Here is a 15928-nt window from a genome sequence, read left to right as displayed (position 1 = left end):
CTAATTTTTGTATTTTTAGTAGAGATGGGGTTTCACCATGTTGGCCAGGATGTTCTCGATCTCTTGACCTCATGATCCGCCCATCTCGGCCTCCCAAGGTGCTGGAATTACACGCTTGAGCCACTGCTCTGAGCTGATTAATTTTTGATGAGTGACCTCAGGGAGAGAAGTGAGCTTGGTCAAAATTCAGAGCTCAGAAGCTGGGTGCAGTGGCAAAAAACCTGTAATCCTAGCTATTTGGGAGGCTGAGACCAGAGGATTGCTTGAGCCAGGAGTTTCAAACCAGCCTGGGCAACATAACAAGACCCCTCTCAAAAAGAAAAAAGAAGTCAGAGCTTAGAATCTGTAGTGATTTGTGTTAGTGCTGCCTGGGCAGCTGAAACTAGTGCCAGTTTTGTCCAGAAGAAAAGATCTTTTGAATTCCTGCCCCCTGCTGAGAAGAGCTGGTCCTCTTCCTGAATATGAGGACAAGCTGTTCTAACAGGCACAGGAATGTCTCTCAGATAGGCTGAGTTTTGCCCAGCCTAGGGATATGACTTCTCTCCCTGTGGTTAGGCCTGCTGTGTGCCTCAGCTGAGATGTTATATTTCACTGGGGACCTTTCTTGGATAACTCCAGGTCTCAAACCTGTTCCTTTTTTAAGACTTCACATTTCCATAGTCAGGCGCGGTGGCTCACACCTGTAATTCCAGCACTTTGGGAGACTGAGGTGGGTGGATCACCTCAGGTCAGGAGTTTGAGACCAGCCTGGCTAACGTGGTGAAACTCCGTCTCTACTAAAAATACAAAAATTAGCCAGGCGTGGCAGCAGAGGCTAAGCCGGAGAATCGCTTAAACCTAGGAGGCGGAGGTTGCAGTGAGTCGAGATCAAGCTCTTGCACTCCAGCCTGGGCCTGGGCAAGAGGAGCAAAACTCCATCTAAAGAAAAAAGACTTTACATTTCTGGCCAGAGTGTCCATCCCTCACTCCTCCCTCACCTCATCCCCATTCTAGGCCCCATGCTATTTTATCTCTTGAACTTTATGGGGTCCTTGGCCAAATTTGAAAATCTTCCCAGGGCCAGTGCTCTCAAGTCTTAGTCTTTTGATCCCTTTCCAAGAGTGAGGGTGTATTCTAATCCCATCAAGAGTAGCTGCAGAATTTGCTAGTCCTGGCTGAGGAGTAAGAGGTGAAGTGGGAGAAATTTTTCTTACTGATGGGGCCCCCGCTGGTAAAACTTGGCAATTTCCAATTCATCCTCCAGGGATGAATTACTGTTTAGTGACGAGAAACAGAAAGTGGTTGGGAAAGTCGAGGCATTAGATGGACAGTGGATATTGGTGGTGGGAATTGGTGGGTTGTATTCAAGAATTCCCTTGCCTTTTGGGGAGATATGGTTTTTTAATTAATTAATTCATGCATTCTTCATTCATTCATTCATTCATTTAGCCAGCAAATACTGATTTCATACTTGACAGGGTAGATGTTAGTGGTAGTATTATAATGGGCCCTGGGGGATAGAATGAGTCAAGCTTGGTTCTTACTACTTGGCTGTGGCATGTGAACAGCTCATAACATGAGAATTAATATAACAGAGCTATGCACAAAGTGCTTTGGAGCATAGAACAGTGAACAGTGAATGATTAGCTCTGCCTGGAAAAAGGTGAGGAGATCTGGACATGAGGGAAAGGACTTTGTGGTTTTGTCTGCCAATAGCTATCAAAGTGTAGTCTTCAGACCATGGCGGATGGGAGCGAGGCCTTGTCAGGACATCCAGAAGATCAAAGCCATTTCATAATAATATATTATTTGCCTTAAAAAAAAGATGTATACCTTTGTACTGTTGTTGCAAAAACAGTGGTAGGTAAAACTGCTGGCACCTTAACACAAATCAAAGCAGTGGCACCAAACTACTAGTAATGACTGTATTCCTCACCTCCACACACTGTCAGTTAAAAAAAATAAAAGTTTTCAACAAAAAAGTAGAAATCATTAATTTTATTGAATTGCATCCCATGAGTTCATGCCTTTTAATATTTTGTGTGATGAAATATAAGTATGCATAAAGCATTTCTGCTGCACATAGAAGTTGGACGGTTATCTCAAGGAAAGCACTTGTGCAGTTGAGGTGTAAGCTGACATACCTCTCTTTTTTCAGGCAGCACTATCATTACTGGAAATAATAGTTGATAGATAACTACGGTTATTCATATTTGGCAGACATTTTCTTGAAAATAAATGAAATGTGTCTTCTGCCTTAAGGAAAACAACTGGTAGTATTTATTGCCAATGATAAAATTCCAGCTTTTAAGTGAAAACTGGATTTTAGAAAACTTGTATCTGTCACTGTGAAATTGACAGTTTTCCTGGATTAAAAGCTTTTCTGATGAAATCAGTGGTTATATTAATAATTGTGACTATTTTGATATTGTATAAATGGAAGTGTCAACATTTGAAAGCTCTGCACTAACTCCTAACCAATAGTTTCCAAATGACAAGTGCGTTATGTTACAAAGTCATGCATGTATAAAAGATCCATTCAAAGTGTAAGATAGACCAATGGATTTTAATGTTAGAGAGTACAAAAAGTTTATTTGTATAGTTTGGGATTTCACCTTGCAACTAACCTTTAAGAAACCTACCGCTTGTTGAGTTTGGGTATAGTCTCATATAATATCCACAGTAGTCTGACTAGTAAAACACTCCTCTCTTTTCCAGCTGCATATCTATGTTTTGATCTTCAGTCAAAACAACACATCACAATAGTTTGCATGTAGCTATAAGATTATATCTGTCTTCTATTAAGCCAGACATTTAAAAGATTTGCAAAAATGTAAAACAATTCTACCCTTCTTGTGATTTTTTTCAGAAAACAATTATTTTCCATAAAAATATTATTTACATTAATATGTAAGAGATTTATTATTGTTCTAAAATGAATTAATGAGAACCTGGAGAGCAGCAGCAGCCTGGCTGTCATCACCATGTCTCTGAAAGGTGATTTTTTGTTTTTGGAGACAGGATCTCACTGTTGCCCAGGCTGTAGTGCAGTGGTGCAATCACAGCTTACTGCAGCCTCAACATACTGCACTCAAGTGATCCTCCTACTTCAGCCTCCTGAGTAACTTGGGACTACAGGCATGCACTACCATGCTCAGCTTTTATAGAGATGGGGTCTCACTATGTTGCCCAGATTTTGAACTCCTGGGCTCAAGCAATGCCTCGGCCTCCCCAAGTGCTAGGATTACAGGTAGTGAACCACTATGCCTGGTCCTGCAGGCTGATTTTGACAGTGTTGCAGAAGATGTGAGGAAGCTGAAAACAAGACCAGATGAGGAAGAACTGAAATAACTCTATGGGCTTTAGAAACAAGCTATAATTGTGGACATTAATATTGAGTGTCCAGGAATGCTAGATTTAAAAGGCAAGGCCAAATGGGAAGCATTGAATTTCCAAAATGGGACATCAAAGGACAATGTGATGAGTGCGCATATATATATATTTTTTTTTTTGTTTTTTTTTTTTGAGACAGAGTCTTGCTCTGTCACTCGGACTGGAGTGCAATGGCATGATCTCTGCTCACTGCAAGCTCTGCCTCCCGGGTTTAAGCGATTCTCCTGCCTCAGCCTCCCAAGTAGCTGGGATTACAGGTGCGCCCCACCATGCCTGGCTAATTTTAGTATTTTTTAGTAGAGACGGGGTTTCTCCATGTTGGTCCTGCTGGTCTTGAATCTCTGACCTTGTGATGCACCCGCCTCGGCCTCCCAAAATGCTGAGATTACAGGCGTGAGCCACTGCGCCCGGCCAAGTACCTATATTTCTAAGCAAAGGACCTGATAGAAAAAGATTGAATTTAGGATCAAGCATATGAGAAAATTGTCCTTTGGAAGCCTTCTCATGACCTAACATTTAGAGGTGGAAATGCACTTTTAACTCTATGTATCATCTACATTTTTCCTATTAGCATGAATTGTAATACTTAATTAGGAGTGTGCTGAAACTGCAGTTAACTAAACTGTGGTTACTTAAACTAGGTGTCTGTAAAAGTTCTTTTAGAAAAGTGTCTTATTTTTTATTTTTATAGATTTAGGGGGTACAAATGCAGTTTTGTTACATGGATATATTGTATATTGGTGAAGCCTGGGCTTTTAGTGTAGCTAGTGTACCCATCACCCAAATAGGGTATGTTGTACCCAAAAGGTATTTTCTTGTCCCTTACCATCCTCCCCCACCCCCGTCAACTTTTCCAAGTCTCCACTGCCTCCAGGGACTCTCCATGTCCCCTGATATACATTGTTTGGCTTCTACTTGTAGGTGGGAATATGTGGTGTTTGATTTTCTGTTTCTCAGTTGTTTCACTTGAGATAGTGGCCTCCAGTTCCATCCACGTTGCTGCAAAAGACATGATTTCATTCTTCTTTTATGGCTGAGTAGTATTGTGTGTGTGTGTGTGTGTGTGTGTGTGTGTAAATAAATATTTTCTTTATATAATCATCCACTGATGGACACTAAAGTTGATTCTATGTCTTGCTCTTGTGAATAGTGCTGCAACAGACATGAGTGGTAGCTATCTCTTTATATAATGATTTCTTATCCTTTGGCTAGCTGCCTAATTTTGATTCTTTGGGAGATTGCCATACTGTTTTCCATAGAGGTTGTACTGGTTTGCATTCCCCCAACAATGTATGAGTATTCCCTTTTCTCTGCATCCTCACTAACATCTGTTGTTTTTTGACATTTTAGAAAAGTCTTGCTCTGGGAGTATGTATACAAAGACTTTAACAATTGTTTGTTCTTTTGGCTTATCTGTTCTACAGTGAGTTTAGTGTTACTCATTTAGTGTTAATCTGTTTTGATTATTAAGAAAAAATAGAATGAATTAATAAATATAAACATTTGTGTATTTACTTTCCTTTTTTAATTCAAAATTTTATGGAAATTTTATTTGAAATGCTCTGATTTATACCTTATGAAACATATTATCAATCTGTAAAAAAATCTTACTGAGGCAATTTGCAAAAGTTTTATGTTGCTAAATATTCATAAGGCAATGTAGGTAATTAAATTTTAGCTTTTATTTTGAACTTAGGGGTACAAGTATAGGTTTGCTACATAAGTAAGCTTATGACATGGGGTTTGTTGTACAGATTATTTTGTCACCCAGGTATTAATCCTAGTACCCATTAGTTATTTTTCCTCATCCTCTTCCTCCTCCCACCCTCCACCCTCTGAAAGGCCCCAGTGTGTGTTGTTTCCCTCTGTGTGTCCATGTGTTCTCATCATTTAGCTCCTACTTAGAAGTGAGAACATGTGGTATTTGGTTTTCTGTTTCTCTGTTAGTTTGCTGAGGATAATGGCCTCCGTCTTCATTCATGTCCCTGCAAAGGACATGATCGCGTTCTTTTTTATGGCTGCATCTGTTTTACTTTGTAATATGGTAAATATTAAACAGTTCTTTGGAATTAAAAGATGCTACGCATATAAAAGGGTCCTGAGACCAAAAAGTTTAAAAACATATGCCTATGCTATTTTCTTTGCCTAGAGCTCTTCTCTTTTTTCTCTAGAGAAATCCTACACATAATTGTAGAGTTAATATTTAGATATTCTTTTTTTAAAAAAAAACATTTACTGAGCATCTTATCAAGAACCTGGCTTTTTGTTGCTGTTGGGGACATGGTACCAATCCCTTACGGAGATCACAGTCTGGTGGGGAAGACACATTAAACCCGGTATGATGAATGTTACCAGTGATAGCATATAAATGTTGTGGGAGTACAGGCTGCTGTCAGAGTCTCACAAAGAGCCACTTTCCCACTCACCTGGAACATATGACTGGTCAGGTTGATTGGATTATACCTCCTATATTTGATTCTTCATAGGGAAAGTGGCCGAAGTTAACAGAAGATGGGAACTGTTTACTTGCTGCTCTGGGGGTAAAGAAGGATACTACAAATGTATTAAATATCAACCTACGCCAGGCCCTATGCTGGATGTTTTAACAAATGTGATTTCATTTTTAAAAAGTTTGTGCAGCAGATTATTATCCTTATTTTGCAAATGAGAAATCGGAGGCTCAGATAAATTAACTTGTCCAGTATCTTATGGTTTGTAATTGGTGAAGATGGGATTTTGAAAGTGTTCTGACTCTTAAGTCCAGGCTTTTTCACTGTAGTTATGTGTTGCTAAATGGATGGCTCTTTGAAGGTATTTCCAGATGGTTGTGGGAAACCTTGCCAGATTGGAATGCGTAAGGGAAGGTAGGAAAGGTCTCAGGAAGAACAGAGAGACAGCTCAGGACATGCTTGGTTGAAGGAGTTATTTGTGAGTTTTGGCTGACATGGTTTTTCTGTACAGGATTCAGCGGCCATAGGGGAATCAAGCTTTTGTACTCCCTAACCCTCAATCCCTTTAATCCTTCTCTGTGTCAGCTGATTCTAGCAGCAAAGGTCACCTGTCTGTCTGATCAGGTTGCAAACCAGAGACTGGGTATTTGAAGCCCAAACTTCTTGGATCTTGTAGATCTTTGGGAAAGGTGCTGGTTAATTGACCTCAGGCCAGTGGTGCAGCCTGGAGGCCCCAAACCCTAGAGTTTGGTAAACAATTTCCATTATTTTAAAATGCCTGTTAGAAGTTATGCTTTACATAGGATAAGCCTGTGTGTGGATACAGGCTAATGAAAAGATTGGATTTCTATCTTTCTTTAATTCTTTTTGTCTTTTTTTGAGATAGGGTCTCTCTCTGTTGCCCAGGCTGGAGTTCAGTGGCACAAACATGGATCACTGCAGCCTCAACCTCGTGGGCTCAAGCGATTCTCCTACCTCAGCCTCCTGAGTAGCTGGGACTACAGGTGTACGCCATGATACCTGGCTAATTTTTTAAATTTTTGTAAAGACAGAGTTTCACCATGTTGCCCAGGCTAGTCTTTAACTCCTGGGCTCAAGGGAACTCCCACCTCAGCTTCCTGAAGTGCTGGGATTACAGGTGTGAGCCACCACACCCAGCCTTGGATTTCTTTCTTTTAGGTCAATCCAATATGATTCAGGTGTGCTACATATGATATTCTATAACAGAGTTCTGCAAACTATGGCCTGTGGGCCAAATCCAGTTTACTGCCTGCTTTTATAAATAAAGTTTTATTAGAACACATTCAAGTTCATTCACTTATATTTTGTCTATGGATGCTTTTGTGCTACAATGGCAGTTAAGTTGTGCAACAGAGACTATATGGCCGACAATTTCTAAGTTGTTTACTATTTGGCCCTTTACAGAAAAAGTTTGCTGATACTTAATTTTGATTCTTTCTATCATGGCACTTAGCACATAGTGTTTTAATTGCCTGGCTCTTCCACTTTTGTAATTAACCTTCTGAGAGAAAAATGAGATATGATTCATATTTTTATGCCCCATGCTGATCATAGGGCCTGATATATGAAGAACATTCAATAAATGTTTAAATGGGCATATCACGGGCTGATAAAAAAGCTCTAATATGTAATTATATATGTCTTTGTTGGTGAGGTAGTTGAGAAACAATGCCTTAATCTTTGAGTGTATTCTGCTCTCTTCCTAAGTTCCCACCACCCCTTCATCCCATTCCCCAATTTAGCAGAACAAATGTAGAAAGAAATAAGTTTATGCAGAGATATTTCTTTTTGTATGCATAGTGTTCATCATACTTTTTTCTTTTATCAAACCATTGCAGACTGGGCATGGTGACCCATGCTTGTAATCCCAGCAATTTGGGAGGCCGAGGTAGGCGGATCACTTGAGGTCAGGAGTTCGAGACTGGCCTGGCCAACATGGTGAAACCCCATCTCTACTAAAAATACAAAAAATTAGCCAGGCGTGGTGGCGCATGCCTGTAATCCCAGCTACTTGGGAGGCTGAGGCAGGAGAATTGCATGAGCCTGGGGAGCGGAGGTTGCAGTGAGCAGAGATCACACCACTGCGCTACAACCTTGGCAAGAGGTTGAGACTCTGTCTCAAAAAACAGACAAAAAAACAACCAAAAAAGCCCCCTTTGCTTCAATGTTCTTCTTGCCCATATTATCACCTGTAGCTTCTAACAGATGAAAGCAACCCAAGGCCAGCTATCTGGTCACCCCAGCAAAAAGGCAGTGGTGAAGATGGGATTTTGAAGTGCTGGCCTGGGAGTCAGCAGACTTGGGCTCTCACTGTGGCTCTTCAGCTGCCTTTGACTTTGGCACATCATTTAACATTGGTGAACTTCAATGTTCAACATACTTTTATTGAATCACATCTGGAACACTTTAAAATTTAATATTTATACTCCTCCCTTATTTTGAAAAGGATTTGAGTAACTAGCAAGAGGTAGAGAGGTGACCTGTCTGGTCTTATCACTGTCTTTGACTGGCAGACAAGTAGATGATTAAATGGATTAGGGTATTTTAGGTCTTTGATTAGTGCCTTCTAAAAGGCGTCACAGCCACAGCCTCTTCATCCTGTCCTTACTTCCTGTCCTGTGACAGCTTCTTCTATTGCCTAGGAAGTCAAGATCTATCTTCTTTGAGGGTCATCTGAAGAGTATTTGTCAAGAAAGTAGTTGTCAAGATCCAGATCAAAAGGAAAGAGAAATTTTAGCATCTAGGAATTGGAAGAAATACTAGAAACTTCAGTCAAAATACCTTTTTCAAATAGTGACCTTGAGGCCTGGGAGAAGAGAAATGTCCTCCCTAGATCACATGGTAGAGCTAAGCCTAGATTTCAGGCTCTTTCTATTGTGTGCATCACTCAGACTAGGTGTTTTCCAGGCTTGTAAGAGAGGACTAGGTGTCACAGAACAAGTTAAGGTGGCCTAGGCTCTTGTGCTGGTTTTACTGCTGCATGGACATATAATGGTAGGCAGAAGAAACCGTATCCCAGACCACCTAAGGTGTTGTATCAGATGAGCTCAGGACCTTCAGATATCTAAAAAATATTTGCCTGATATAACTGTCTGTGGGAAGGCATGAGATATGAGAGGTTTCCCCAGTCAGCCTATGGCTGACCTTGTATGTATCAGCACTGACAAAATGAGCAAAAAGGAAAATTACACATTATTTGGGCAGTGGGACTAATTGGCTGTTGTTCTGTTTCCAGAAAGATTATATTGATTTACATTTGTGTATTTGGCTGATTAAAAATAATAACTCAATTGAATATGTATTTCTTTGATTACTAATGAGGCCAAACTCTTTCCTGTGTTCATTGGCTATTTGTGTTTTCTCTCATTTGTGAGTTACTGATTCACGTTCTTGTCTAGATCCCAGTATACTCCTAGTCCTATGCGAGACTTCCCTGCCAAGAAATTATTAGGGTGATAAAGCATTGTCCCTGTGGGGGAGCTCAGCATTTTCTTGGGGAGACAGTTAAAGGCTAGATGAAACACCTTTGTCACTGTACAAGTAGCCAGTTAAGTGCCTACATGAGGAGTCAGATGCTAGAAGCTAAGGATGCTGACACAGGTAGGTAATAGGTTCTGGGTGGCAGCTCTGAGTAATGTTGTCTCTTGCTTTTCTTACACAGAGTTTTGCCGAATTGACAAGCCCCTGTGTCACAGTGAGGATGAGAAACTCAGCTTCGAGGCAGTTCGTAACATCCACAAGCTGATGGACGATGATGCCAATGGTGATGTGGATGTGGAAGAAAGTGATGAGGTGAGCTCTCTCATCCTGCTGTGGCTTTCTTTTCTTCCTGTGTGAATTAGTCTTTGAAAGCTGCTTAGACAGGCTATTCCCTGTGGAGAGATGTTCTCTGCTGGCTTCCCATTGGGGAAGGTGGCTCCCAGCGGAGCAGCCCTCCAGGAGTCAGCCTGTCAGAGTGTAGGCTTTATGCTGGCTGGCTACCGCCTGCTTACTGGCTAGTTGCATAACACTGACTAAACTGTGTTGTTTGGGAGGGAGAGTGATCCCTGAGGCTGGTCTCTATGGTTTCCTTGGATCCTTATTGCAATCCTGCTATAGATGGAGGGCATCAGTCTGTTCTCAGCTCTGTGTTGGCATGTGGGATAGAAGATAAGACACCCAGAGCCTGCCCTCTGGGAGTTTATACTCTATTTGGGAAGAAGAAACAAATTGTTTTAGAAAGATCGTTCTGAATTTCAGGCTGAAGTTTTTGGGAGCCAGTTGAGTGGTCTAGATAGGAAGAGTTAGAGGAATCTCTAAATGGAAAAAAGCTCTATTGTTTCATCTTTTGGCATTGTTGTACCTGTAGCTCAGCAGATCCCAGGGTGTAAGGTCATTATGTGTGAGAAGATTTAAAAGTTTCTTCATTTAAAACTCAACGTATACCAGTAGTTTGGTGAAGCTACCAGATTATGCCAAATCTTCAATAGTGATGTAGTTATATCATGAAGCTACCAAGTTATGTCAAATCTTCAACAGTGATGTAGTTATATCATGATGGGGGAGATAACCCTACTCTCTTTCCTGCCAGCCTACCTTTGAGTTTTGAGTTCAATTTTGGATCCCACATTGTCAGAAGTATTTGAAACAGTGAGGGCCTATACAGAGAAGAGTGACATGAGTGATGAAGAGTATGGAAAGTACAAAACAAAGAGCATTCAACACAATTATGTTTATTAAGCATGTATGTACCATGCACTGTGCTGGAGATGGGACTGTAAATAAAACAGATACAGTCTGTCTTTATATAACTTAAAGTCTAGTGAAGAGACGTTAGCCTGGAGAAGAGGAGACTCAGGTAATATAATTTCTATCTTTAAATACATAAGAAGTAAAGAAATTAGACTTAAGTAACAATGATAGTAAAGTGAAAACCATGATACTAGCTATCATTGATTGAACTCTTACTTTATGCCAGTGACAGTGTTAAGCTTTTTGCATAGTTACTCTTTTAACTTCAACAGATTTATGAAGTTGGTATTATTACCAGGGTATGGAGCCTTAGGAAGGTTAAGCATTTTGTTCAGGGACACAGTGGGTATCAGTGCAGATCTGATTTCAAAGCCCATGCTCTTAAGTACTGCTGTATTGTTTCTCCTATTCTAAGAGCAGAACAAGGTCCAAAGTAAAGTGGGGAAAGTAAAAAGTAGGCGTTTTCTTTTAGAATGAAGAATTGACTAACAGTGAGAGCTATCTTGCCATAGAAGAGGCTTCCTTGGTAGACAGTGAGCTCCCTGTCACGAAGATGGGCAAATAGCATACAGAACTCCACTGAATCTGGGTGTGGTGGCTCATGCCTGTAATCCCAGCACTTCGGGAGGCCAAGGCAGGAGGACAGCTTGAGGCCAAGAATTCGAGACTAGCCTGGACAACACAACGAGACCCTGTCTCTACAAAAAAAAAAAAAAAAAAAAAAATTGGCTGGGTGTGGTGTCATACACCTGTAGTCTCAGCTACTCTGGAGGCTGAAGCTGGAGGATCGCTTGAACCTAGGAGGTTGAGGCTGTGGTGAGCTATAATCATGCCATTGCACTCCAGCCTGGGCAATAGAGCAAGACTCTGTCTCTAAAAAAAACAAAAACAAAAACAAAACACAGAATTCACTGATTGGTCAACAGAGGGGATTTGTCTGTAAGGATGAACCAGATAATGTTTAAGGAATTTAAAGGAAGAGAAAAATAGGCTTCCTGGAGAAAAAGTAAAATTTAATAGAATGGAAAGGGTTGGGCTTACTCAGTAGTGGAGAATCAGTATGAGCAAAGCTATAGAAGTAGTAAGAAATATAGTGGGTTGGTTTGGTTAGATAGGGACTGTGGTAGAAAACCACAGAACAAAAAGTTGGAAAGGAAAGTGGGGACCAGGCTGAGATATGTATACCTGTTGAACCAGGCAACTGTAAGTTCTTGAGCAAAGACAACGACTATGATGTAAGTGTCTGAAATTTGGTTATATCCAGAAGTGTCACTGACCTGTAAAGGATCAAAATTTTATTTGTCTATCTTGAGAATAGAGCCATGTTCCTGGGGGTGAATGAGGACTAGTGACATCCTGATCACTGTCCCAGGGCCTGGCCACAAAACTGGGGAATGGACGAAGAAGGTGATATAACCCAAGATCTATAAATTCTTGGAAATCTTTGTTACCTGCTCCTCGTCCTTTTTTTTTTTTTGTCACATTCTGCTCAGTTGCTTTGTCAATGAGGGGAGGAATAAAATGTTCTTTTTAGAGGAATGTTACCACAACAAAAAGCTCATCAGCACAAACTGTTCCGAAATAACACAAAAGCTGTTACCCTGCTCTTCCCTGCGCCAGTGGTGAGCTGTTCTTTTTCAGTATAGTTTTTACCTTGCCTTGGTTTCCACTACTCTCCCTGCAGTCTCAGGCTTCACATGGTTAGAGAGGCCCGCTGGTCTAGGTTTGCATGATCAATCACAAGCTACCTTCCTGAGAGAGAAAGTACTAAAATGTGTGTGCCTAAGTCACTTTAAACATGTATAAGATAGCTTTAGAGTTCAATATTTAACTAGAAAGTTGGGTAGATATCTCAGGGTTTAGAATATTGTGTAATGGATAGTGGGGTACCAGAAACCCTGGTTCTTTTGGCCATCAAGGACCTGAAGGTTTTTTTTTTCATTAATAAAACTTTTATTCCACTTACATGAATTTAGTACACGTGTTCTTAACAATTATGCTTGGATTGTTCATGAGAATTTCATAAAATGTTAATCAAAGCTAGCCATCATCTCAAGTTATTTCCTTGTTAACTATTTTTACAGCACATGCATGCTAGGCAAGTATCAAAAAAAATCACGAAAGCAAAAAACCTAAAAAAAAAAAAAAATTAAATACATGGGTTTTTCTTTTTTTGTTTTACTGCTGTGCTTGATATACATGAAGTAATGAATATCAAGCAATTCATTTTTACTGCATGTTTACTTTTACATTTGTTTTTAGGTTGCCTAAAACATTTAAATACAAATAAAATGAGTGTAGCAAAAATAATGAAAGCCAACATCAGGTAACTTTATAAATGATGGAATGTGAACTGTTTCTGCCTTTATTCAGAGTAAAATGGGTCACAACTTTGTCTAAAGGAACACTTCTGCAGCCTTAGTCAAAGGTGTGCACAGTGAGATTGAATATTCCATAGATATACAAGATGTAACATGTGATATCCATGGGATGTCTGTTTCTACCACAGCCTGTTAGGTGCTCCAAACCTTAAAGTACCTACAGTAACTACACCTGTGACTGGAACCAATGATCCCTTTTACTCCCTACCAGGACAAACCAATGTGTAGGCAGTTTTCTTTGCTTAGACATGAAGCAGTTTTAACACTCGCCCTTGTGAAGCCACAGTGTACCAAATACTATGCCAAACATTTATAACCTTTATAAAAATTCCACATTCCCATTTTGGCCACCTCAAGATGGAAACAGATAACTCCCTGAATGTTAACTGGCTCTACTCTCCTAATATTAAACATAAAAACTACATGGGAAATATAGATATTCAAACAGAAGTAGCATAAACCTGTCATAAATCATAAACAAAAAACTTTGTGGAGTAGCATGGATGACAAATGGTCTACTGTGTAAATTTTAGAATGAGGCAGACAAAGTTGGAAGGCTGGTTAATTTCCCCCTCATTCTCTTGCTTTAGCTTCATTTCCTTGGGTATCTGATGAAGGACCTGAGGTTTTTATAAGACATTTAAAAGCCTTGCTGATTACTCAAGAGCCTTAGTAGAAGTCTGAAGGGGTGCTCTATTGAGTCCTTATGTATTCAGCCTCCTACTAGTAACTTTTTTGCATAACTGGACTGTAACCCCAGTGCTAGATCTTTTAAAATTTTAGCCATTTCTGAAGTAAGTCTTTCTTCCTACAGGTTATTGTGACTAGAGTGTTAACTTTTCTTTGTATGAATCAAAGCATATCTTCAGGGCCTCTTGTACTATTACCCCAGTACCTAGATTCCTACATACATTCGTACGATTGCCTCTTATAGTTTTCTTCTTATAGTTTTGTCTCTTCTTTGATTCATTCTCATTTCTTTTTTCTAGACACATTTATTCAGCATCACAATCAGACTATTACATTTAGCAATCAACGGCATAAGTAAAAAAAATTATCTACACTAAAACTCTTTGTTGGTATGCTTTACATTTTCCACAGAAAAGAAACTAAAATAACCTTTTATACAATTAGTCACAAATACAGTCCTACTTTATTTTGCCTATACACATGAGTATTGTCTAAAACATGTCTTCTTTGTAGCAGCTAGGCCCTGCCACCACTGTGCTTGGCTGAGTTCACAAATCTGTTGTAACCTGTAGCTTCCTTGTCACTTCTCTGGCTCTCTTCTCCTGCTAAGCATTTTTCTGGCAGTAATTAAAATCTTTTGCCACTGCCATAGCTACTGCTGCTATTGGAACCACCATAGCTCCCTTGGTTTTGTGTTTTGACCAGTGTAGAATCCAGAGCTTCTGCCTCCAAAGTTTCCTCCCTTCATGCATCCAAAATTTTAGGACTGATTGTTATAATTGCCAAAATTATTGTAGCTTCCACCACCTCCAAAACTGCTTTCACTACTACCAACAAAGCTGCTTCTGCCTCCACTGTTATAGCTGTGAGAGCTGACACTCCTGCTGTAGCCACTGCCCTCATTTCCATAATCCTGCCTCCATTTCCATAGCCTCTGCTTCCTCCAGAGTAACCAGGGCTGCCCCTTTATAAGCACTGTTGTTACCAAATCCATTATAGCCATCCCTGTTGCCACCAGATCCACCACCACCATGGCTGCTACCAAAGTCACCACAACCACTGAAGTTTCTCCTCCATGACCAAAGTTGTCATTCCCAACAAAACCACCTCCACAGTTTCCAGAACCACTTTGACCTCTTTGGCTAGATGAAACACTAGCCATCTCTTGCTTCGACAGGGCATCCCTAACTTCATAGTTGTGGCCATTCACAGTATGGTATTTCTTTTTTTTTTTTCTGGAGACAAGGTCTTGCTCTGTTGCCCAGGCTAGAGTGTAGTGGTGTGAACACAGCTCACTGCAGCCTGGACCTCCTGGGCTCAAGTGATCCTCCCATCTCAGCCTCTCGAGTAGCTGGGACTACAGGCATACACCACTGCACCCGGCTAATTTTTGTATTTTTTTGTAGGGATGAGGTCTTGCCATGCTGCCCAGGCTGGTCTTGAACTCCTGGGCAAGTGATCCCCTGCCTCGGCCTCCCAAAGTGCTAGAATTACAGGCATGAGCCACTGCATCCAGCCAGTATTCCTTTTAAAAAGATTTGTTTATTTATTTTGAGACAAAGTCTCACACTGTTGGCCAGGCCGGAGTTCAGTGGTGTGAGCATGGCTCACTGTAGCCTTTACCTCCCAGGCTCAAACGATCTTCCTGTCTCAGCCTCTTGAGTGGCTGGGACTACAGGCATATGCCACCACACCCAGCTAATTTTCAAAATTTTTTAAAAAATTTAAAATGTATCTTTTTTTAAGCCCCCAACAAATATCCTTTTCATAGTTAAGTGGGCACCTGGTCTTTGAGAATCTTCTCTTGATACAGCTCTTCCGTTCACCTTGTGTAGCCTTGCATTCACAGCTGCATCCACCTCCTCCACAGTGGCATATGTGACAAACCCAAAGCCCCTTGAGCACTTGGTATTTGGATCTCTCATTACCACAGTCTGTGAGTGCTCCCTGTTGCTCAGAATGGCTCATTGGACCCTCACTGGTCATTTCAAAGCTCAACTCTGATGAAGAACTTCTACAGCTGTTGGGACTCCTTAAGAGACTATGACTTAGACTTGATAGCAGTGGGAAGAGAGACTTTGATGATGTTTTCAGTGGCATTCATGGGCAGAAAAAGCCATTCTCATTTCTAACTGCTGAAAATACTCTGCTGTGAAATTAGACTTAGGGCAAACTGAGACTCAGTAGGCATGTTATAGAAAAATATATAATCAGGCCAGTTGTGGTGGCTCACTCCTGTAATCTGAGCACCTTGGGAGGCTGAGGCAGGAGGACTGCTTGAGC

General features: G+C 40.6%; 1 protein-coding gene across 3 annotated transcripts in view; it reads left to right on the top strand.

Moving 5' to 3' along the window:
* Positions 1-15928, top strand: part of STIM1 (stromal interaction molecule 1) — a 222222-nt gene that overhangs the window by 96823 nt on the left and 109471 nt on the right. For all 3 annotated transcript variants that reach the window (XM_011956745.1, XM_011956746.1, XM_011956743.1), the window contains exon 2: positions 9505-9635. In XM_011956745.1, coding sequence (XP_011812135.1) covers positions 9505-9635 — 131 coding nt within the window. The remainder of the gene's footprint in view (positions 1-9504; positions 9636-15928) is intronic.

The sequence above is a fragment of the Colobus angolensis genome, unplaced genomic scaffold, assembly GCF_000951035.1.
Source record: "Colobus angolensis palliatus isolate OR3802 unplaced genomic scaffold, Cang.pa_1.0 Scaffold424, whole genome shotgun sequence".
NCBI lineage: Eukaryota > Metazoa > Chordata > Mammalia > Primates > Cercopithecidae > Colobus > Colobus angolensis.
This window is presented reverse-complemented; position numbering and strand designations above follow the sequence as displayed.